Source organism: Centroberyx gerrardi, chromosome 7 (genome assembly GCF_048128805.1).
Source record: "Centroberyx gerrardi isolate f3 chromosome 7, fCenGer3.hap1.cur.20231027, whole genome shotgun sequence".
NCBI lineage: Eukaryota > Metazoa > Chordata > Actinopteri > Beryciformes > Berycidae > Centroberyx > Centroberyx gerrardi.
Genome location: NC_136003.1, coordinates 4478441 through 4503338, shown reverse-complemented (window position 1 = coordinate 4503338; position 24898 = coordinate 4478441). Strand labels below are relative to the sequence as shown.

The following is a 24898-nucleotide window of genomic DNA, read 5'->3' as shown; positions in this document are numbered from 1 at the left end:
ACACACACACAGCCGGACACAAACTCCTCTCTCTCACTCTCTCCCTCTTTCTCTCTCTCTCTCACACACACACACATCCATTAGAAACACACACAGACAATTTTCTGCCTCCCTCACGCTCTAGCGATCGCGCTCACACTGACTGCTGGCTCGCCTTCGCACACACACACACACACACACACGCACACACACACTGAGTCAGTCACACACTAAGTCTCTCTCACACACACACTGAGTCACACACACTGCAGCAGAGCGCTCTCTCTCTCTCTCTCTCTTGCTCTCTCTCTCTGCCAGCGCTTGTCCCGCCTTCCTGCGAGCAGAAACACTCCGGTCTCCATCGTATGGGACCGGCTGCTGCTTTGAAGCTCAATCTCCCTCTCTCTCGCTCTCTCTCTCTCTCTCTCTCTCTCTCTCTCTCTCTCTCTCCCCCATTCAATCTATCCCTCGTTCTCTCTCTCTGTCTTTCTCTCTGTTCATCCTCGGGGTCTCTCTACCTAGCGAGTTAGATCAGGGTTTATATTATAGGGTTGAGGGGTTTGTGTTGTTAGCTATAGGAGGCGACATGCAGCATCCAGGAGGAACATGCGTGGCGTTACCCAACGTGGACGCCTGTCCTCAGCTGTCCTGCGCTGCCCTCACCTTCATGTATTTACAGCAGGTGAGTGAGTGTGTGTGTGTGTGTGTGTGTGTCCCAAAAAGGTGTGTGTGTTTGAGTTTGTGTACATGAATTTCCATCTTACTGACAAGCGCATGCACACTGTTCTCTGCTGCTGGATGGGATTTGATGAGGGAGGACTGTAATTCTGAGTGGAATGGAATGCATGCTTGTACTTACAGGGAGTGGACAAAATAACAGAAACACCTAACAATGCATGAATATGAAGTAATTAATAAGGACTCGCGTCCTTGTCCTGCTGTCATCCTGTATCCTGAACTGTGTGTAGTGGATACTGAACCTTTCTTCAAGAAGGAAAGCCTCCAGTTCTTTGAGGGATGAAGGAGGTAGAAATCTACTTCCCATAAAGGTCCAGTGATGTTTAGATCTGCTGGTTGAGGAAGCCATGGAAGGAGTTTGACTTCATCCCACTGTTCATGAAACCAGCAGTGTGTATGGAGGCATTATCATCTTGGAATATGAGGACATCCTGAGGGAACAATGTTTGCACCTTAGGGTGCTCTAGGGTCCTGTAGAATGGCCTCATATTGCTTGGCCGTTTTACAACCATGCAGAGCAATCATGACACCTAATGACTCCCACCATGTTTACCAGTTGGTAACAGACATTATGGGATGAAGGCTTCCTTTGTCTCTCCAAAAGTAAATATTACTGGATGGAGCTCCAGCCTCCAGGTTTTGTGCTCCTTACACCAGGTTATGCATCTTTGATAACAGTGGTTTCTGAATGGCAGCCCTGCCATAAACACCAGCTTGGTGAAGCTCAGTACAGTTTTAGTTGAGACTGAGTCACAGAGGTGTTGGTTCAATTCTCTGGTCACTTTTGAGTCTGTAGTTTTGTGGTTGTTTAGTAACTATCCTGCTAAGTGTCTGTCTGTCTCTATCAGTGAGCTTCCTCTTAACACCACTGTTCCTCTTTGCTGAATGTTTGTCATGATTTTCCAGACTGTCCCTTTTGACACATTAATTAATTTAGCAGATTTTGTGCACCTGCAACCCAGGCACAGACTGTTTGTGCTCTGTGGATCTCTCTTAGTTGCCTCATGGTGCTTTGAAAACTCACATATACAAGTGATGATTGTCAGAGCTATTTTAAGGCTGACACATAGTGCTAATTGACATACAATTCAAGTTGACTGGCCTTTGTAAATGGAATTTCGTTTCTTCAAAGTCCTTTTTTTCATGGGGTGTTTCTGTTTTTTTGTCCACTATGTGTATTTATTTTTTTTTCTTACCAATATAATCAGGGATGTAGTGGAGGGTAAACCCACATAAACTCAGTTCATCCCACCTTTTTATTTGCCACCTTTTTAGGCTGACATTAATCTCTGACATAAATTCATATTAAACATCATAGTAAGTGGCATCAAACCGATCTAGCCTAAGTGTCTTTTTCTCATTTTTTCTGAAAATAGAAGTGATTTATTTTGGTTTATGTGATGTCCTATGCTGTTTACCCACTTTTTTTTAATTATTATTATTTACCACTACATCACTACAACCAAAAGCACTGTTTGTGCATGAGAAGTTGTCTTGCACTTTTTTTCTACCCAGCAGTCGCAGTTTGACAACATCTCATCCCTATATCAAATTGTAGATGTCACACACATACAAATGCATAAGCATAAATAAATCATGATCATGACTAATACAGCAGCCAGCGCCTCCTCACACATTACTACAAATATGAGAGTTTAATACATTTAAACATTTAATACATTTATTGTAAGCTGCAGAAAACGCTGCATTTGCTTTCCCATAAACTTTTTTGGTCAACTTTGAATATTTTCACTGGGAAAAGTTTGCAATCAGAATGTATAGAATCGGCAAGCGTGCGGTGTGTTTTTGTGACCTCATTTTCAGCATCTCGGCATTGTAGGCCCACTGCCGCTGTGTTGGGAAACCAGAGAGATCGAAAATGCACAGAGAGAGAGCCAGAAAAGAAAGCGTGAACGAGCAAAGCCCGAAGCGGAGGAATATTTTTTACGGCGCTCCGGGATGAAAGAGCCAAAAGACGAGGAGAGAAAATGGCTTCTACAATCAGACAATTTGTCATTAAGCAACTTTCTTCCATTAGACTCATTCCCATACGAGCTCTTTCATCCCTCCCTAGACTCTGTGTGTGTGTGTGTGTGTGTGTGTGTGTGTGTGTGTGTGTGTGTGTGTGTGCGTGCGTGCGTATGCGCATGCATGTAAGCTTTTGTTTTCGGACTCCAATGTCAGTGTATTCCAGCATGTGTTAATGGGTTGGCTTGTTATGCCAGAGTATTGTGTGTGTGTGTGTGTGTGTGTGTATGTACTGTATGTGTGTGTGCACGCCTTGCCTACATAGGGAATCTGGGTCTTTGAAGCTATATATAGTCGAGCCATGTAAGACATTTTGAATACATCTGAAGGCCCTTGGGGATTCTGTGTGTGTGTGTGTGTGTGTGTGTGCGCGTGTGTGCGGACATATTTTTTCAGACGGCACGGTGAATCAATTATTTTTAGATGTACATTTCTATTCACCCTTTGATGATTTCTTGATTTATTTGAATGTACGCATTAGACGTTTCGTTCATTCGAGCGAGCTCAATAGTCTATCGCAGGAGGTGTGAGAGGGTGAATTTATTATGCACACACAATCAATTCAGTCAATCTTTAATCATGTACACACCATGTACGTGTGTGTGTGTGTGTGTGTGTGTGTGTGTGTGTGTGTGTGTGTGAGAGAGAGTCTAGTTGGGGAAAAATCTATTCTGGATATACACTCTCACTCAAGTCTAGTGAAATGCGGCTCAACCAAAATATCCTATACAAGTAGAAAAGCTGTTCCTTTGCTGAAATATTACTGAAGTTGAAGTAGTGGAGTAAACACCTACTTAAAGCAATATTCCACTTAGTTTTACCATGGGGGTTATTCCACAAAAATAGCCTGGAAACTGACATTTAACAAGTTGGTGAACAGATTCAACATCATACCCTGCTTTTAAGACAATAAAGCAGTAACTGGTCCATCCTCATTTTGCATTTTTATTCCTGCTTTACACTAAAATAAGTATTTAAAAATAAAAGTAGATCCAGTCTCCCAAACAGGAACTATCTCTCCTAAATGGTATCCCTCCACTATGCTGTCCTCTATCAATAAAAATGCTATTTGGCGAAGTTATGTTCTAAAACACAGCAGCAGGATCTGTTGTTGAATCTGTTCACCAACATGTTAAATGTCAGTTTTCAGGTTATTTTCGTAGCTCATTCAAATGAATGGGAAGTAAAAATCTGAATGCTAAAAACTGGTCCAGCTGCATCTGATCTTGGTGATTAGTTTATCTTCTGGTTTTCATGGCGGTCAAGTGCTGAATAACCATGTTAAAACTAAGTGGAATATTGCTTTAAGTAGAAGTAAAAAGCAGTTCATTTAAAATGTACTGTAAAAGTTACTGAGTCACTTTCAATAAAACCAGACCTTGTTACTGATCTTTCCTATGCAATGCAAAAAGGATGATAGGACAGTTCAATATGTGCATATGCTGACCTTTCTAAAATCTGAAATTTGTCATTATTCGATCTGTGACAAAGAAAAAAAAAAACAAGAAAAATGCCAACCCCCAAAATTCAATAATTACAAGTTACATTGTTACATTTTTCTCTCTACATTGAGTCCATTGACAAAAATGGTGGTTCAAAAATTAAAGACAATATGGTCATAACAGTGTAAACAAATGGTAATATACATAAAAGCAAAAAAAAAGTAATAGTTATCAGTGACATCAAATTAAAATGTAGGGTAAGTTAGTATGAGTAAGAATAAAAGCGTCTTGGTACCCATGTTTCTTTTGCTAGTAGCTATCCTATATAGATATCCCTGTTAATTAAACTACCATCATGGATAATACATGCTTCTGCAGGTTTTATACAATACTTAGGGACAGCAGTAGTAAAAGTATGTTACTTCAATCAAAAGTAAAAATACTGAAAAGTACAAGTAAAAAAAAATATTTAAAAAAACACTCAATTATAGTAAAGAGTAAATGTAACTGGTTACCTCTGCCCTTGTACTAAATATAACTATTGATGAACAACATGAATAGAAAGAAAGGCTTATTTTTCCATCTTAGATTGAGATGCAGGAGATTTGTTTCAGGCTGCTAAAGCAGTTTCTGTACCTTGTGCACTAACTTTAAGTGCCTCTTGTATAATTTACTTTAATGTTCAAAATAGAGCAGAATGCGCTCCACTGGACTATAATTCGTCTTCGAATAGCAAACAAGTTTGAGTAGATTGTGTGTTTTGAATAGCCTAGTCTTACAGTTATTTAGGATTCTGTGCTGTTTTCTTAATGCTTTACTTGGAGTTTGTATTTTTTTTCTAACTAATGCGATAGAGATGTAATATATTATTTTGATGTATCAAACATTTGTCTAGGTGAAGGGTTATGCATTTTATGCATTGATTGTAATTGTAGTGGTGATGATGTTGGCCTACAGTAAGTTTTGTACATTGGCAACATTGTGGAGAGTTATTTTAATGTTGTAGTTATTTAAAGGCACAGAGTGGATATCAGTCATATCAATTGGTTATATAAGTCAAATAGTTTAAGTATTGTTTGTTTGGTGTTGTTGTGTTGAAGTTAGCTGGTATACAAGAAGTGTTGGGTAGCAGGTTATAATGTAGTTCTAACTATTACTGACGTTTCAGCATGGCAGTTGAATTACTTGAAGTTAAAGTCATTTTTAATAAGCAGGTTACTTTGTGTTGAGAGATAGTTTTGAATGATTGTCATTGGTATATTGTCTTTTTACAACAGCAAGAACCTAATGAAAATATACAGTCAAATAGTGACTTAAGCAGATACTTACCCAGAAAAATTGCCAAGTTGGTAGCTGCTATTTATCAGCTGTTACATGATGTCACTTTGTTGGATTAATTCCCTCGTTAATTGCGCCCGTCCCGGGGGGGGGCGTGGCTTATTAATGACTGGGCAGGTCTTGTTTGTCTCCGCAGCCTCGGTTCATTTCACTGCCAGCTTGGAATTCACCAGGTCCCCATTTTTTTTTTTTTTGTTGCTTTAGATATTCAACGCAGCATGCCAGCCGGTGCAGGAACAAGTGGCTTTTCAAACACTCTCTTCACATCAAATGGGCTATTTATACTCCTCAGAGTGGTACATGTTGTTGTAGGGGAAACTGAACCCTTGTCGAGAGGCAGCTCTTGTTCAAAGAGCGGATTAAAAGCACTATCGTCAGACCTTTAGAGAGAGAGAGAGAGAGAGAGGGAGAGGAAGATGGTGAGATTTGCAGCAAAACAAGGAAGTAGCGCTACACATTTTTGCCTTACTTTTTAGGACTCCTCACCTCTCACTTTAGTAAATAAGTTGAATTCCAACCATTTGTACTTGAGAAGGGAATATGATGAACGTGTTCTCAATAGTCATCGTAATAGTAAGAAAGTAAAAAAACTGAATAGGCATCTGCTGTGTTAAAAAAAAAAAAAGAAAATGCCTCTCAAAGCCTTTTGACGTGCAGCCTATGCTACACAGGAGACACAAATATAAGAAATCCTATATCTTCCCAGAAACCGTCTAAATTCCCTCTTTAATTTGACTAAGTACATCCATCCATCATCCATCCAAATGGTTTAGATACACCTCCATCATTTCGGAGTCTTTTCTCAGAAATTGTCTGGTGGATTTAACAATTCGTTTTAATTAAAGAGTGACACATTTTACCTTCCTTCCAAAAAAACCCCAAAAACGATCACTCCGTTAATGGAGCCAAGCATTCCTGCAGTTCTGCTTTCCAATCAATACATTTATTTTAAGGGCAAGTTCATTCATTAATTACAGTTACATTTCATTAATAACAGTGGAAGCTTCCAGCGTCTACTGAGTGGACTGAGTCATCACACACACACTGCAAGGATACACCGCAAAAAATATTAAGGCGCTTGAACTGCAAAACATACGTTTTCTTGCTGCCTTAAAATTGTGAGTTGACTGAAATAGTTAAGAATAGTTAGGTCAAAGATCACTAGTTCTAATATAGTAAAACTAACTGAGTGAACTTAAGACATGAATTCAATTATCAAATGTCTAGTCATGCTGATAAGTGTTTACAAGTTGAATGCATTAATTGATGAACTGCATTCTAGTGTTGCTTATTCTTCCACTAGTGAGGAGGTTTTAGTAAAAGTTACTCTTGTATCACATGATTATTACACTGTTACCACATAAAGTAAGCAGCTGCAATATATGTGCTTGAAGTGGATACTACTTGCCATGTGTAATAGAGAATGCCTTCTTCACTTTATTGATTTTCCAAAATCTGTAGATACTAAATTTTATCATGTTTTTTTTTTTTTTAATCAGAAATTGACCTATGATTCACCTAATATACATACATAACAAGTCTCCATCCTGTTACCTAATTCAAACCAGAAGAAGGAAGAGTTTCTGGGGCATTAAACCAAATGCAGTACATACTGGGAAATCTGCTAATAATCTAACAGTGTTTCTTAATAAACTTTACAATGAGCAGTTTAGTGAAAGCGTCATAAGGTGTTCTTTCAACTTATAATTTTAAGCCACAAGACGTGAACTCATGATTATAAGTCATGAAGCTCATAACTGGCACTTATAAGTTGAAATTGACACATCTATATACATTGTATTAATGGTTAAAGATGAGTTGATTTTACTAAATTGCACTGAGAGGTTTTAAAGTGTACAGTGTAAGGAGTGTTTCTAGCTTTTTAGGCTTTTGCGGTTGGTTTTTGTTTGTGTATTAATCAAAGGTTTATTGGACTATGGACAAACAGGATTCACCCTTAATGTGCAGAGGTGTCAGTGTGTGTGTGTGTGTGTGTGTGTGAGAGAGAGAGAGAGAGAGAGAGAAAGAGAGTGAGTGAGAGAGAGAAAGTTTACATTGGTATCTACTCCCCCTATGTCAGTGGAAACTCCATTGGAGTTCGTAGAACCACCAAACACACAGTGAGTTACTGCAGTTCAATCTCAGCCTGTTGACAAACCATTGAAGTGAATGGGGTCTGGTTGTTTGGAGTTCCAAAAAGGAAATAAATTGACCATCAAATTTCTCCAAACAGCTTGTTCAGCATAATCCAAGTGTCTTGTAGCCAGACCATTGCACTGTTACTCCAAAAGATTTACTTCATTATGTACAGTAGTTTCATTCTAGCTGGAGGAAACAATTACGTCTTCTTGTTGAATTAAAAAGACAAATTTTGTGACTTCAAGTATGATTATTTTTTGTTTTTGTTACTATCATACCTTTCTAAGTTTAAAAGTTTGTACACTTGTGATTTAAGCAACACATGGCCAGAAAGGGTGGGGAAGGTTTTCTTTTTTTTGGGTGGGAAATATCGTGAAATATTGTGATATTCACAAAATACCGCGATATTCGATAATATCAAATATCGGCCCAAGCCTAATAGTGTAGAAACACTCAGTCCACTTTGCATGTGGATGACCTGTGTTTGTGTGTGTGTGTGTGTGAGAGAGGAATGGAGAGATGTATGGGGGGGGGGGGGGGCAGTCATGGCCTCCAAATATCACACCATCTGCTCTTCCTCGATGGCTAAACATGCACTATTTATATTGATGTGTATGAGAGAGAGAGAGAGGAAGAGAGAGAGAGAGAGTGTAAGTTATGTTTTCATTGTATTTCTGTAGCAAGTTTTCAATGTTTAGTGGAGAAAAAAGACAACTAACTAACTCTTTTAGCCGCTATATTGAAATTGTTTTCAATTTCAAATAGTTATGAATCTGGTTTGGAAAAAAATAAAGATGTGCCATATTTACACATACAGGACAGATTTATCCTATAGTCACTGGTTATTAAAGGCAGTGTCATGCATTTTTTAATGCCACTAAAACATTACTGTAACAGTTTATCACGTTTGCTGTCATCCAATAATGCAAAGATTAAATATTCAGACATCTGTGAATGACAGCTTCTGAGAGTTCCATGGAATACTATATCAGGGTATTGTGAAGGACCTCATAATACGATTCAATATTGATATTACAGGTCACGATATGATACAATACAATATGATATGATACAACATAATACGATATAATATGATACAACATGATACAATATGATACAACACGATACGATACAATATGATACAACACAATACAATATTATACAACACGATACGATACAATATGATACAACACAATACAACACAATACAATATGATATAACACGATACAACACGATACAACACGATACAATATGATACAACACGATACAACACGATACAATATGATATAACATGATACAACACGATACAATACGATACAATATGATACAACACGATACAACACGATACAATATGATATAACATGATACGATACAACATGATATGATATGATACAGTGCAATACAATACAACACAATATGATACAATACCATACGATATGAAATGACAAGATGATATGATAAATATAATACAACACAATATGATACAACACAATATAATGCGATACAATACGATATAACACAATACGCTCTTGTGATTTGAATATCCTTCAAGAACAAAGACATTTTGGACCTTTCATTTTAAAAGTGTTTACCCAAATGGAACGAATGAGGAATTTAATTTTAAAGATTTCCTGTTTTAATATAACGTTCTTGACTGTAAAATGGGATTTTATGTCTTTAAGGGGTTGAAACCCCATGGTACCTCCTACGCCAGGTGATAGCAATTTTTCTTTTTTTTTTTATCCTGGCATCTGATTGGTCTATGGGCCCTGAGGCGGCCATGTTGGGATGTCACTGAATATATCTGCATGCAAATGCGAATGCATGCAATCCTGTAACCCTGACGAAGGTTATGGCATTTCTGCTTTATTGGACACTCTACAGTGGAGAGAGACAGGAAAGATGGGAGAAAGAACTGGGAATGACAGTAGTAGTGACAACAGTAGCTGATTTTTTAATTCCTCAAAGTTCTGATTTGTGCCTCAATAATTTAGGGGGATTGATGTTGCTAAGTGTTAGTGAATTGACAGTGTCTCTGTCTCATATCCAAACATGCATCTTAACAAGTTATTTAGTCTCATATTCAGCCTTCAAATTCCAAATATTTTCCTTAAAACAAGAGAAAAAAATTCTGCCAGGGGGGTGAGATAACTCCACTGCAGTTTCTCTTGTTTCAGGAATTTTCTAGAAATGAGTGTCAGTATGTTGAAACCAGTCAGAATAAGGCAGATCACTGCACTACTATCAAGAAAATGACGCTTGATTCTACAAAATTCTTCTTCAAACTAGTTGATTTGCATTGGAAACAAGTGAAATTATTTAACCCCACTGGCAGCTTTCTTTCACTTTATTTTTTTTAAAAATTACAATTTTAGGACTCAATAATAGACTAAATGACTTGTTAAGATGGATATTTTTTGCAGTGTACATGAGCAACAAAGGAGTAATGGCAATAAATGATCACTATAATCCATTACTGTTACTGTCAAAAGGGTTTACACAGCAATCCAACAACAGATCCTTTAAAAAAAGTAAAGCAATACTTGAGGTTACTTGTTAGATTATTCAGACCCTTGTTTGAAGGGTAAAAGGCAGTAATATAATTTTACACTTATAATTATAGTCAGTATTGGTTGTAATTATTAATAAAAAATGGTTTAACTGCATATCCGGTGGAGTTTTGAGTTCATTCTGAAAACTGACTCAAGTCATAGTGCAAGAATAGGATGTTTTGTGTGTGTGTGTGTGTGTGTGTGTGTCACTCACCTACAGAACTGTGGACAGAGTGTATGTACTCTTGTGAGGCGGTGTGTCAGTTGCTGTTCATTGCACTTGCCCAGTTCATCACACGTACACACACATACGCACACACACACACAAGCGCGCACGCACACACTACGGTCGTGTTCATGTAACGACACGCCAGCGCTGCACGGATGAATGGAGTGGAAGATGGAAAGAGAGAGGGAGAGGGGGAAGAGGGAGAATGAGTGAAGGAAAGGATGAAGAAAGAGGATTAGAAAAGAGAGAGAATAGAGAAGTAGGCCAAAGGCAAGCAACTTCAGTCTTCTTTCACCACCAAGTTGTTCAAGAATTCATTCCCACAGCCTGCTGTCAAAAGCCCTTCGATTGGTACAGTGGTTCAATGTACAGGAATTTGTTATTCACCAAATCAGAAAACACTTTAAATATGATGACTATAATACATTTATATTGTGTCAGTACAGGGATTATGTACAGCGAGACTGCCATTGCTAAATAATGATTCAACACCAAGTGGATTTCTTTCCTTCCAGGTCTTTGTACCTTTAACCTTTCTTCCTTCCTCTTCCTTCCGTTTCCTTGTCATCTTTTTATCTTTTGTTCTGCTATATCTTGTTTTTTGCTATATCAAAAGTTTCCCACTCTCCAAAAAAAATGAAAAGTAATGTTGGAAAAATCGTTTCAAGCAAGAGATAATGTACAGCGAGCCTGTCATCATTGCAAAATAAGCCCCAACAGGGTTGAATTGTGCATTATCCTGCTTATTACACGGCTACTTACCAAAGACATTAACGATTTGACACGAAATATTGATTTAAAATGATTTTATTGCAAGCTAAAGTGCAGGACTGTCTGCAGTAAGCAAATGGTAACGTCTTTTTGGCACAAAGTGGCGCCAGTTAATTTGATTAGAAGTCAACAAAATGGACCAGACTTCTTGACTGCAGAGCGATGTGATTAGATGTCAAACAGCGGTCTGTTATACAGAAATAACAGACCTCATAATGTGTTTATTGGCCAATCAGAAATTAGTATTCAACAAAGCCGTGTGATAAAGAATAGTGAAAATATCTAACAGTGTGTGTTGCTTTACACCCGAGTTTGATCGGTTTTGGTTGTCAACTTTCAATAGTCCAGTCATTATGATTAGTGGTTTTGGTTGTCATCTTTCTATAGTCCAGTCATTATGATTAGTGGTTTTGGTTGTCATCTTTCTATAGTCCAGCCATTATGATTAGTGGTTTTGGTTGTCATCTTTCTATAGTCCAGTCATTATGATTAGTGGTTTTGGTTGTCATCTTTCTATAGTCCAGTCATTATGATTAGTGGTTTTGGTTGTCATCTTTCTATAGTCCAGCCATTATGATTAGTGGTTTTGGTTGTCATCTTTCTATAGTCCAGTCATTATGATTAGTGGTTTTGGTTGTCATCTTTCTATAGTCCAGTCATTATGATTAGTGGTTTTGGTTGTCATCTTTCTATAGTCCAGCCATTATGATTAGTGGTTTTGGTTGTCATCTTTCTATAGTCCAGCCATTATGATTAGTGGTTTTGGTTGTCATCTTTCTATAGTCCAGCCATTATGATTAATGGTTTTGTTTCACATCTGTCTATAGTCCAGCCATTATGATTAGTGGTTTTGGTTGTCATCTTTCTATAGTCCAGCCATTATGATCAGTGGTTTTGGTTGTCATCTTTCTATAGTCCAGTCATTATGATTAGTGGTTTTGGTTGTCATCTTTCTATAGTCCAGCCATTATGATTAGTGGTTTTGGTTGTCATCTTTCTATAGTCCAGCCATTATGATTAGTGGTTTTGGTTGTCATCTTTCTATAGTCCAGCCATTATGATTAGTGGTTTTGGTTGACATCTTTCTATAGTCCTTGATGAGACACTGTAGATTAGTTGAAACTATATTTTTAATTCAATCATGCTGCCTTCCCTTTGCTCCAGGCTTAGCAGCAGCAACACCAATGACTTCTTTAGCATATCTAGCTTTTATATTAAGGATAGAGTCCTGCTTCAAGCAGATTGGCTTATCATCTGCCTCCTTCCATTGACTTTACATTGACATGTGGATTCACTATATTTTCTTTTTCATTATCTGTCGAAACACAGGGTTATTTTACTGATGCTGCATTGTGGCTGACCCTGAGCCCTCTGTGGATCAACACTAGAAAGGCTAGTTCTGTCAGCAAAAGTCTGGTAGCCAAATTTGTGTCAGCAATCATTTTGTAAGCATACACTTTATAGATGATGAGTATCTTATTTTGTAGGGGATCTGGCGTAGGTGGAATTGATGTTGTGCACTGAGCGGTTTCATAAGTTTCATATGATAAGATATTGTTACATAACTTGCTCGTTGCTTCAATACACTTTGAAGCAAAATTACTCGGCAATCCAAACTTAAATGTTGAATCAAGCCAAGGTGATTCAATTTTGGTTCCACTCAAAAGTATGGGAGTATACAGTATATCTGGCTGCAGAATATTTGATAACACGGAGCTCAAAGTGCATTGAGAGACATCACAAACCAGGCATAATCATTATAAGTGTATCACCGCTCTATAGAATATAACAACTTCATAATTATGACATATTATGACACAAACCCAGACTGGATGATATTTGATTTTTAATAAAAGGCCAATATCAGCCTGATATATTGGCAAACCAATCTATCAGCCTATTATTGAATTGATGTAAGTTATAATAAGAAAAAATGCAATGCTTTTCTGAAAATGTAATAGATTTATATTTCTATTGGTGGTTGTTTGCCTTATGATGATCACCAGCTGGAGGTCAGAATGTACCCACCTTTTCCTTTACCACTGCATCACAACCTATGAGTAACACTTATGCAACTATTATCCAGTACTTCCATTGTTGTTGTGTCCTGACTGTGACTATAGTTAAAGGCCCATAGACATCCAGGCTGTTGTTCATTGCTGGCTGTGTACGTGCATGTGTGTGTGTGTGTGTGTGTGTGTGTGTGTGTGTGTGTGTGTGAAAGAGAGGAGGTTTACCAGCATCTTGCAGTGGAAATACTGAAACGCAGTATTCTTACATTATCAGGCAAGTTTGAGAGTCAGTATGCGTGTTTCCATCCAAGTATCTTTTGCGAAACGATGACATAACAAATTAGAAAAGCTGAATGGAAATTTGAACAACTTAAAGTGATTAGTGATGGAAACACTACAACAAACATTTGTTGAATGAATATGGCATAATCAGCCCGATGAACAGTTCAATTTCATGACACAACCGTTGAAAAGTGGATTTTCTGAAACGTTGTATGTAAAATCTCTGTCCACCACGATCTCAAGAATTTTGCATTTTTGCACAATTTTGCGCTTCTCTCCACCCACTGGGCAATTTTGAATAATGTCAGAAAGTGGGAACGAGGGGGTTTTGGGGTTGGTCCAGGTTGAAGAGGAACGGGGTCGAGTGTCTCAAATCTACCTTTATACTGGGGTGGTAACATTTTTATTTTGGCTGCTCATTTTAACCACTGGAGCGCAAACTGAGCCAGGTTTAGTGACATTGTCGTATGTCATAACTACATAGTACTAAATGCCAGTTTACAACTCATATTACATAAGACTTTACACCTAGTAGGGGGTCAGTGTAAGTATTTTGTTATGTAACTTATGGCTATCTTGGAACTATTTCAGTTGCAACCTTTAAAGTTTTACTTGGTACTTAGTTTAGGTACAACAGGCTGTTGTGGTGGCAACATAAAACTACAGTAAAATGATGCTTAGGCATAGTTTTCTCACTATCTGTGAAGACAGGAATGCTAGAGGGAATGTGAATAGGAAGATCTCGACACACTACACACACACTTAAAGACCGAGACAGGGGCTGTGCCTCTGTGGGATGATGTGGTGTGGTGTGCTGTTGCCAAGGCCTCCCCTCTCTCTCTCTCTCTCTCTCTCTCTCTCTCTCTCTCTCTTTCTCTCTCTCTCTCACACACACACACACACACACACACACACACACATACACACACACACACACACACACATCCCTTCATTCACACACAAGCATGTACTCTCACATACACTGGGATTGTAGATTATACACCTGAACGCTGTGAAATTCAGTTCACGTTGACTAAAACACGCTGTGTTCGGGGCTGCAAGCAAAAGTTCCCCAAAGAAAATGGAGTGGGGATCGTTCTGTTTCTGTCCGAAAAGTCTGACAAGGAACAAGCACAACGACAGGCGAAATAGTAATAATAATATAATTTGAAGCGGCACTAGGCAACTTTGCCCCAGAGGTGACTGTTTGAATTTTGAGGACTTCATTACAAGTCCTGCAAGTGAGTCCAGCTTTAACTGGACAGATCGCTCACTCACTGCTGTTTAGGAGACACTTTGGGATTTCACTCTTAAGTTTGGCTTCACCACTTCTTGTGTGAAGAAGATTTCCCACCAGTGACCATACCGACACCAGAATTAAATTTATGTCAAATAGGATGAATCTACAGTGTCTCAATTAGTGGGGATGGGATGTTCTTCTCTGTTGCAGTCCCACTGTGTGATTTAGAATAAGATAGGTGTATTTTTGCATAAAAGTCTTGCCTAGTGCAGCTTTAAGACCAGTTTAAAAATGAATGAAAGTTGTGAAACGGCAAATGGGCAGAATAAGAAAAAGGGCACCAATAAATGAAATGGTATGGGACATGAAGTCAGCTGTGTTTAAGTAAAGCAGATAGGATGCATATTGTACTACTAACCTTAATCTATTCTATTAATATATGAGTGCATGCAGTGCAAAGAAACCTGTCATTACATGGTGAAACAATAAGACCTCTAATCACTGGATTTAAGACACTTAATACTTTTTAAGGCCTTCAATTTATATATAATTTATTTTGTGTTTTACATGATGTAGGAAGCATGAAATCTCACTTGACTTTACTGATTGACTCTCTCTCTCTACAAACACTGAATTATTTCCATATATAAATTAACATTAATTGTTTAAAACGCAAGCATGACCATTACTTCTTGGATTCATATTCAAAGCTTTCAGTTTCTGGCATTGGAAAATGGTGGAAGGAGCTAAAGGCCGATGGCAAAATCACATCCAACATATTTTTCCTCTTCAGTAAAGCCAAAGACACCGGGGAGGGGGAGGGGGGAGCAGGAAGCAACAGTCTCATTTGTTTATGGTAATTATGCCAAGGAATCGCAATTAATTTGACAATGATATATTGATGTTTAAAAATGCTACACATCGTCCCTTTAACAGTAAGAATGGATCAGCCTATGTAAACTGATCGATGAAGAATACAAAAGTACGATCTCCTGTCGTTTGAATATCATCTACACCTACGCCCACACACACACACACACACACACACACACACACACACACACACACACACACACAGCAGAGGGGGAGAGAGACTACAATTATGCAGAGTGGTCCAGTTGTATCTTTGTAAACTAAATGGGTTTTTTTTTTTAAAGGAGGATTCCTCTGTAATATCATTTGCCTGCATTAAGACAGAGGGCCTGAATGCATTTTACAGGCAACTGCTACCACATCGAGGGCTGGGGAATAATAGATTACATGTAATGGAACTACAGTAATCTGATTGTTAAAAGGGTAACCTGCATTTGCATTATTTACTTATTTACATGTTTTCAAGGCATTTAGATGGTGTATAGACAACAGCAAGGAGTACTATGATATATTAAAGAAGGATAGGATGTAAATAAGAATAGAGCGAACAGGGGGTTCTGACACTCAAACATATTAAGTAGAAATGTATGAATGAAAATGTGTAAAAAGTCTAGATTCCAGCATTAACAGCATGTAAAATAGCAGCAGGTGCATCATTAGCAGCGACAGAACTGAGACAGAAAGACAATGTGAGATTTGGGCATTATGGAAAAAGTGGAGAATTATTAAACAATAAAAACATCAATATACAGTATATGCAGAATACAACAAAGAGGGGAATATGAGTGTATGAGAAAAACAAGAGGATTAGGGCCACATAAAAAATGTATTTGAGTTCTAAGTTTAAAGTCAGAATTGTGAGGAAAAAAGTCAGAATTCTGAGAATAAACTCAGAACTCAGAATTCTGACTTTATTCTCAGAATTCTGACTTTTTTCTCTCAGAATCCTGACTTTAAACTGAATAATTTTTTCACATTGCCCTAATCCTCTTCCGTAGATGTTATACTAAAATATGACATTATAGAATAATTTTTGGAGCCAAAGCAACCCAAAAGTAAAGAAAATTTTGATTTTTTTTTAAAGAAACGTGCAGATACAAGCCTTTTTAGCGAGACTGAAGGGCAAATGTACAAAAGTTTTACCCAAGTACAGCAGGTGTTTAGTGAAGAAAAATAACAATTTTGTTTTGGAGGGACGGCTGTGTCTTTATAAGATTAGATGAAACATTATTGATCCCTGTGGGGAAATTGGAAGCGAACAGCAAATAGCAACAGGTTACAGCAAAGATAAAATTGGATATAGATGTTAAAAATAGAGTGTAAACAAGAAATATTTCAGCTGGAGGGAGGATGGAGATGGAGATGAGGAGAGGAGGCTTAGAGGCAGAGTGAAGGAGAAAGAAAGAAGAAAGAAAGAAAGAAAGAAAGAAGAAAAAAAACGGATGAAACTGCAAAAAAGAGGGAGAGAGACACTTCACTCCTGCTGTGATTGGTGGAGAGTCTAACATGGCCGCCACATTTAATTACTGTCTGTCTCTGGGGGACAGCGAGTGACACGCACGCACACACACACACACACACACACACACACACACACACACACACACAAACACACGCACACACACACACACGATACACGTACATGATGCCTGGTTAAGTCTAACTCATACAGAATCAGACAGTGTGACTGCACATGTACTTTTAACTGTAAACAGATAATGGGCACAGCAGAATTCAGTGAAATTCCCTCAATATCCTGAAAATTTCTTGTTCTTCTTCTTCTTCTAGATGCGTGCGATTTCTATCTTCTTCCTGTCATGAAAAATGGAGGCAGGAGTGGAATCTGTAAAGAAAGAATTTGAATGCGTTTTCAGAATAAACTTTAAGTTTTGCTTTGCTAAATTAGAAAGTGATGAATCGTAAAATCTTGACCATATGCAAAGTGATTTCAGCAGATTTCATTATCCTGGGTGAATGCGTTTTACGAAACACAAAGACGGAAGGTCGCTCTGTTCTGACCGTTTGTGGGCGGGGCCAGCGTCTCTGATAGATAAGAATGGTGTGATGTTTCAAATGGGCCACACCCACAAAGTGCGGTACAAGTGATATGACCCATTCTATTTCTATGGGCAAAACAAAAAATCGACATTTTCTGTGGTTGAAAGAACTGCATTATCATTAAAATGTTTTTTTCTGGAAGTCGCGAAATGCAAACTTCCGTGCAAACTTCCGTTCAAGAGGGGAGTCATGCTAGCATTTTGACACTTCAAGAGAAAAACATTTTAATGATCTTGCTGTTGTTTGACAACCGTGAAAAGGTAACGACAAATTATTTACACTAAATACATTTCACATAAATTATTAGAACACAGAAAAAACAACCACAGAAAATGTTGATTTATTGTTTTGCTCATAGAAATTGAATAGGGTTTCGCACCTTTTTCTTTCTATTGCATCTACGTAGTGGTCTGTAGCTACGAAGTTTTCAACAAGCGAACATAACATTACTTTTATAACATTACATTGCTTTGTTTGAGTTAACATAGCTAGCTAGCATGTAATAATTAGGTATCATTCATCAAAAAGGCTAAGTTCAAGTTCAATACTTTATTGCTTTATTTTTTTGGATTGGGAAAAAACTCAATAACATGACTTCAGACCCAATGATGGATAAACCGTTCACGCATCATTTCGTTGTCGTGTATTCCTGGAGTCTTTCAAATGAAAATTGTAGAGAACTGGGAAGCTTTGAACGGCTGTAATCAACTTCTTGTTCTTTTCGCACTTGCCAGGCAGAACTATTGTTAATGAAATGAAATCACGTCATTAGGGAAACAACGAAGCGCGGAAATCTGATGATGATCTGTTGACCGCAGATGACCGCAAACAGTTCAGCCATGGCTAACGTTTCTCAGCCAATAAGCTTGATGACTGTCCACACATCAGCTGAGTTTCCCTGGTCACTCAGCTCTATAGGAAATGAATGGACTTCCAGTGACTGGTTGATCCTGTTGTGTTGCGTTCTTCATCAACTAGCAGAGCTGAATTAGGGATATAACACACACACACACGCTTACACACTGCTCTTGCTCATGTGTGCACAGACCTTTTGGACTATAGGCTGTATATGTGTACATACTGTATATATTATATATATAGATCTAGAAATAGTGTAGAGAGTTCTTTGGTAATAGGAATACAATAAATCTGAAATGTAGCGGTATTCCACTTCATAAAGGTCACATTGACTAAAACCAGAGTTCATCGAATATGAAAAGAAAAAGAAGACACACACACACAAGGGGTGGTTTGAAAGAAAATAGTTTAAAACTGAGAGAGGTGAGAGAGAGACAAGCAAGAGAGAAACTAAATTGTGTGTGTGTGTGTGTGTGTAGGGGGTTTTCCTGCCTGGGAGTGAGTGACCGGGTGGTTGCCTGGTTACCACAGTGTGACATACGCTGTGTGTCAGATCATCTCCCATCGACTGAGTTTTGTGTGTGTGTGTATACATATATGCCCTTTATATATGGTATATAATCCTTCATATCTATAGGAAAGACATTATCATTAGTTGAATGGAACAATTTAATTGAATTGTTATTGACTGTTTCTTACTTAATTACTGCTGATAACACTGATATTTATTGATTATTGTTTAAGTATTACTATTCACCAGTTATATTTATAATACTACCCCAGATGATGCACTGTATTACTTCAGTAACATAATGCACGTTTCTTTCCTGTAATGCCAATAAAGCAGATTTGAATTGAATTAAATGGGAATGAAGACATAGAGAGAATTTGATTAAATAGATTGAAACCAACAATCAAGAAAGACAAGAAAGAAACAGATCATATTTCATATTTAGTTTTTATATTAGTTTTTCATTTATATTTACCATTTATAATATTGGAATTGCTACTTATTTAATATTATTTGCAAAGTGAATACATTTGCCAACAGGGTGAAATACTTCCACTTATTTTTGCAAATCAGTTTCTTTCAGGAATCAAGTAGGATTTTTAATCAACTGTCATTTTTATTATTTTTTCCTCTATTTTTTTTCCTCTACTATTGCTGTTTTTATTTCTGCTGTCTATTGCAATTCCAATTGGCAAAATTTTTTCACTTGGTTTAAGAAGAATTACATTTAAAGATTATAGATATGAGAGTAAATGACTATTTAAAATGGATGTTTTTGCAGTGTAATCTAATAATAATAAGTGAGTAATAATAAGTATTACTACTACTAATAATAACAATAATAAAAGTCTATTAAAATGATAAATATGAAATCTATGGCTTGTTAAAATGGAAAGCAGTGTAAATAGAACAGAACCTGTCATATTTATGTATCACATGAATGTGTGGTGTCACACACACACACTCTCATACACACACACACACACACACACACACACACACATTCTCACCCATGCATACACACATTAAGTCTTTTTCCATGTAAAAGTATTTCTCACAAGTACATCAATACAAATACAGACACACACACACACACACACAGCCACACACACAAACACACACACAGCCACACACACACTTGAAGATATAAACACTATATAAATTAACGCATTTCTCTCTAACACACACTTTAAGATATAATTACTCCTCTCACTCTCTATGTCTCTCTCTCTCTTGCGCATGCACACACACCTGCTCTCTGACCTTATTATATTGTTTCTTGCTGCAGAAAACCCCATTTTGCAAAGAAAAGAGGGAGACAGACATAGAGAGAACAGTAGGAGAAAGAGAGAGAACAGTAGGAGAGAGAGAGAGAGAGAGAGAGAGAGAGAGAGAGAGAGAGAGAGAGAGTGGGTGGTATCCTAGAGGTTAAAGAAGCAGGCTTGTGGCCAGAAGGTTAAAATAAAATGACGGAAAAAAAATGAAAAGGAGGGTAGAGAGAGGAAGAGCATGAACAAGAGAGTGGGGGGAGAGAGAACGAAGGGGTAGAGTGAGGTAGAGATGAAGGGGGGGGTGGAGAGAGAGAGAGAGAAAGAGAGAGAGAGGGGGCGGCAGACTCCACAACCTCATTATGTCTGCTGGCATTTTAACTCCTTTTGATGATTTAGTAAGAAGAGGGGGATGGAGGAGGGGAGGAGATGTGTTTTCTCCTCCATCCATGACACCATTTCAATCGTCTGCCACATATCCCTCGCCCCGTTCTCCCGATGACTGAAAAGAGAGAGAGACACAGATTGAGAGAGAGAGAGAGAGAGAAAGAGAGAGAGAAGAAAGAGAAGTGAGTGTCTTTAATTTAGAGGGATCCCGAATGCGTGAAATCCTTTATGCTATCTGGGTCACAGCGCGCCTCACAGGCTGAACCAACACACACACATACACACACACACACACACACACACACACACACACACACACACACACACACACACAGCAGAATACCAGCCTTCTAACCACAGAATCAGCAGGTTCACCTTCTGTACGTTCTTCGGTAAGCACTTTTAGAATACATATATATTGGAGTTAGAGCTGGGTTCTGTGTCTTTGTTGGTTCATTCTTTCGTTCACGCATCTTTTTTGCAATGTGCATTGCTTTGGGGAATTACCGTCTGCACTGTTTAGGCGGCACAGAGAACCTAAGAGCCCTACAGGGGAAATCCGGTGTGCGCTCGTACACCAGGCAGTACGGTAGAAGTAATCAACCAACTGGAGGCTGGTGCGCCAGAAGGAAGAAGCTGCCGATTTTTAATTTTATCAAGTTTCCGTACAACCGTCAGTTACCGTTCCTTATTGTGACAAAACCAAATAGTGTAGTTTGGTTTGGATTTAGGTCCAGCAGAAAGTTGTGATGAACATTGTGATGAAGCCCGATAGGGTTATTTGGATTGCGTTTACATCCAGACTTTAGCGTGGAGTTGATTTGGCGATAAATGTAACGTTAGCAACATGAAGTAGCTGACTGCTTCATTAGCTAACATTATGGATCAACATCAATCCAGTTGCTGTAGTCCTTGATTTGGACTTTCTCCAGCTCTGCTCATCTCTCCAACATCAAGAGATACTTTTAGGGTTTATTTAAAAATGTTTGTGTGGAGTGTGGTAGGCAACTGGTCTTTGGATAGAAAGAAATTAAATATACATCAAAATTATCAATGTATCTGGTGGAGAGATGAGCAGAGTTGGAGAGAGTCCAAATTACTACAGATACTGGATCGATGATCCATAACATTAGCTAATTTTAGCAGTCAGCTACTTCATGATGTTAATGTTATATTTATCTCCAAACTAACTAGGTCTACCTAATTGTGTAAGTTTTAGTTGACAACTTTGTTGACTACTTTTAACTGTAGTAGTTTTAAACAGCTGAAGTCACCAGTGTTAGCTAGCAGACACAGCTAGCATAAACAGTTACAGTGACTGTCAAAGAAGCACCATGATGTTAGCAATGTTAGAGTTAACATAGTTACATAGGTAGTAGTTAAGTATCAATAATAGAACATAAACATATACATTGATACATAAACAGAAATTATTTGAGCATTATTATAACCTCCAGCTATGTTCAGAATAAAATGAAAGAAAAAAGCTCATACGCTATGACATTAACACTTAAAGGTAGTGCCAGTGAAAGCAAAACAAATTGATTTAGTCTCTGCCTTTGTAATTAAGACTCAGCTATCTGATGGACACAAGACTAGAGTGGGACTAATTTCTTACTCTGCAGCAGTTTGTAAGTGCAATGAGAGAAAGAGGTCCGAAGACGAAGAAAAAAATAGAAATTGAGGAGAAGTGGCATGAAAATGAGATAAAAGAGGGAAAGAACGGGGGGGGGGTGGGGGGCGTAAGACTTCTCAGGCTGCACTCTATAATCCCTGGGCAGTGAATAGTAAGGCTGGATCTCTACTAATGGAAAGAAAATTCACTTAGGGAGGTCTCTCGATCTCTCTTTCTTTCTTTCGCTCTCTCTTTCCTTCTGTCTCTCACACACATTGAGAGAGGATAGGCGCCAATGTGGGCATCTCCACTCCACTTGATCAGATTATGTCTGTAGTTCCACTCACATCATGTAAAGTTTGGTTTCTGATTAACTTCTACACTTTAAGTCACTGTTAGCCAAACAACCATTTGAGCCTTTTAACCCTAATACCCAATAGGTCTCTACATCTGAATCTTACGTGACTCCAAAAAACTTTTTCATATTCAAAAATTGTGTCAGTATGTACACCGAACAGGTTTACCTACAACTAAAAAAAAAACAAGACTAGGTCAAAACCTAGTATATGGCTGGAGCGCGTCCATCTCCTCTCTCCGCTGCTGTCCTCTCCACCGCGCCCACGGCCCACATTGATCCTCCTGATCCAAGCCCCATCGCTCTGGTACCCATCGGTGCCGAAAACGCCGTCGCTGGACACCCGGTGACGCATCGGCGTCAGGACCCCTGCCGAAATCTTGGCCGGATCACCGGGAACAAATCGGTGCCCAGCTATCGGCACTGACCGGAACCATGCCCCCGGGAAACTCCGGGAAGTAAGCCCTCGGCGCGCCGAAACCTCCATGCTTGTCTGTGTGTCTCTCACTGCCGACAGAACAGAGGGCTGTCAGGTGGACTGAGCTCGCGCATATGCATCGAAACAAGATGGCGGAGAAAACGAAACTTAAATTTCTGGCTCTGTGATCCTATGATGTGCTACGTGCCACGGCTGACCAATGGTGTAACTTCATCACTCAGTCAGTCACTCAGTCACTCAGTCACTCAATCACTCAGTCAGTATGTGAGTGACAGACATTCGCGTTTATAGGGCTGGCCCCGCTGTTGCGGTCCAGCCAAAAAAAAAACTGACTAACGGATGATGTTAAATGAGCTTCGGAGGAAACACATTTGGTTACCGTGTTTCTCTGGTCCTAGGAGAACCATTGCCCAAAGTAGGAGATTCAGTGATATTCAGTGATATTAGGTGAAGAGCCAAACAGAAGTTGGTGGTTAACCTCAACAAACCTATGGGAGGGGGCCATCCACAAGCCAGTCCCTGACATTTATAGAGGACACACAGCTGTGTAGCCTACAAGATACTGCTAGAATGATGGCTAGCTAGCTAACGTTATTATGTTTACGTTGCCATATGTAACTACGGAATTGTAATGTACATACCTGATACGCCCACTCTTGCAATGACACTTTGTTCTCTCATTAATGTCCTGGTAGCTGCTTAGAAAGCAGTCATTAAGTTTGGGGAAATCACAGACCACAAAAATGAACTTTTCCTCCATTTTTCAAACTCAGCGACAACAAAACAAACTCTCATTTCACTAGTCAGCCAAGTCCACTGATTAATCAAATGTGTGGTGAAACTCTGCATCAGGGTGTCAAAAAGTTCAAGACAATTCAACTCTTGAGAGAGGCTGAGCAGGCAGGCGGGCAGGGGCGTGTGTGATACGAGCATGAACGCAACATTTTCATGAGCCAGCTAGAACTGTGAAGCGTGTTACATGGTGCAAATATAGCAGTGCAGTAGTCAGAATTAGCTGTGATGCTATAGAGGCTTTCCAGTTTCAGTGGCACAAATCTCCCAGCAACCATGACTGGTGCCATTGAGGTCCATTGGGGAATTGGCACAAACACTGGCTTAATACTGTATATAACAACCAGGCCAGCAAAAGAGTGGTGGTGTGGGTGTAGGTCCATTCAATAACATTAAAAGTGAATGACCCGATAAGGTGGATTTGTTTCCAAATTTGGGCCGCCTTTAGCCCTAGTCTTACTCCAAAGCACAACAAAAGTTGTAGTTTGAGAAGAGTCAGATCAGTTAACCAGAACAAACATATTAGCAGGTTAATTGAGTAATAATAAGTAGGTTAATTAAGTAATAGTTAATGTTAACATGCCACTATTAGCCACTACTGACGCTAGCTACCACGTAGCGTCAGGAACAGTGCAACCTAGATGTAACAACATGACTGCGATTGTTAGCTGACCAGGTACTATGGTTAGCTAGCTAACAAGCTGACAAACACAAAATTGATCAGACGGATCACTGATGAAACGATCAGTTCCCAGTCAAAAACAGCACAGAATTTAACCATGTCTATTCCATTCTGTTGAGATACATGTTTAGAAACCAGCCGCTGCTGCCCAAGACCTTTGGACTTCCAATATGGCTAGCAGTAGGTGTAGTGTTAAAAGGCCATCCTGCAACTAGAGGATCCGGATTCAACCCTCCATCCTGCTGAAGTGTCCTTGAGCAAGATGCTGTATCCCTATCAGCTCCGGGGAGGGTTGTTCTGTAGCTGACCC

The 24898-nt window shown here is 38.8% G+C and overlaps 1 protein-coding gene across 4 annotated transcripts in view; it reads left to right on the top strand.

Moving 5' to 3' along the window:
• Positions 1 to 565: 565 nt before the first annotated feature.
• The window catches only part of rbfox1 (RNA binding fox-1 homolog 1), a 149201-nt gene continuing 124868 nt past the window's right edge, over positions 566 to 24898 (top strand). For 3 of the 4 annotated variants that reach the window (XM_071906701.2, XM_071906697.2, XM_071906694.2), the window contains exon 1: positions 566 to 661. In XM_071906701.2, coding sequence (XP_071762802.1) covers positions 566 to 661 — 96 coding nt within the window. Of the gene's footprint in view, positions 662 to 5316; positions 5320 to 24898 lie in introns of all 4 variants that reach the window. The other variant, XM_071906698.2, reaches the window with a different exon arrangement.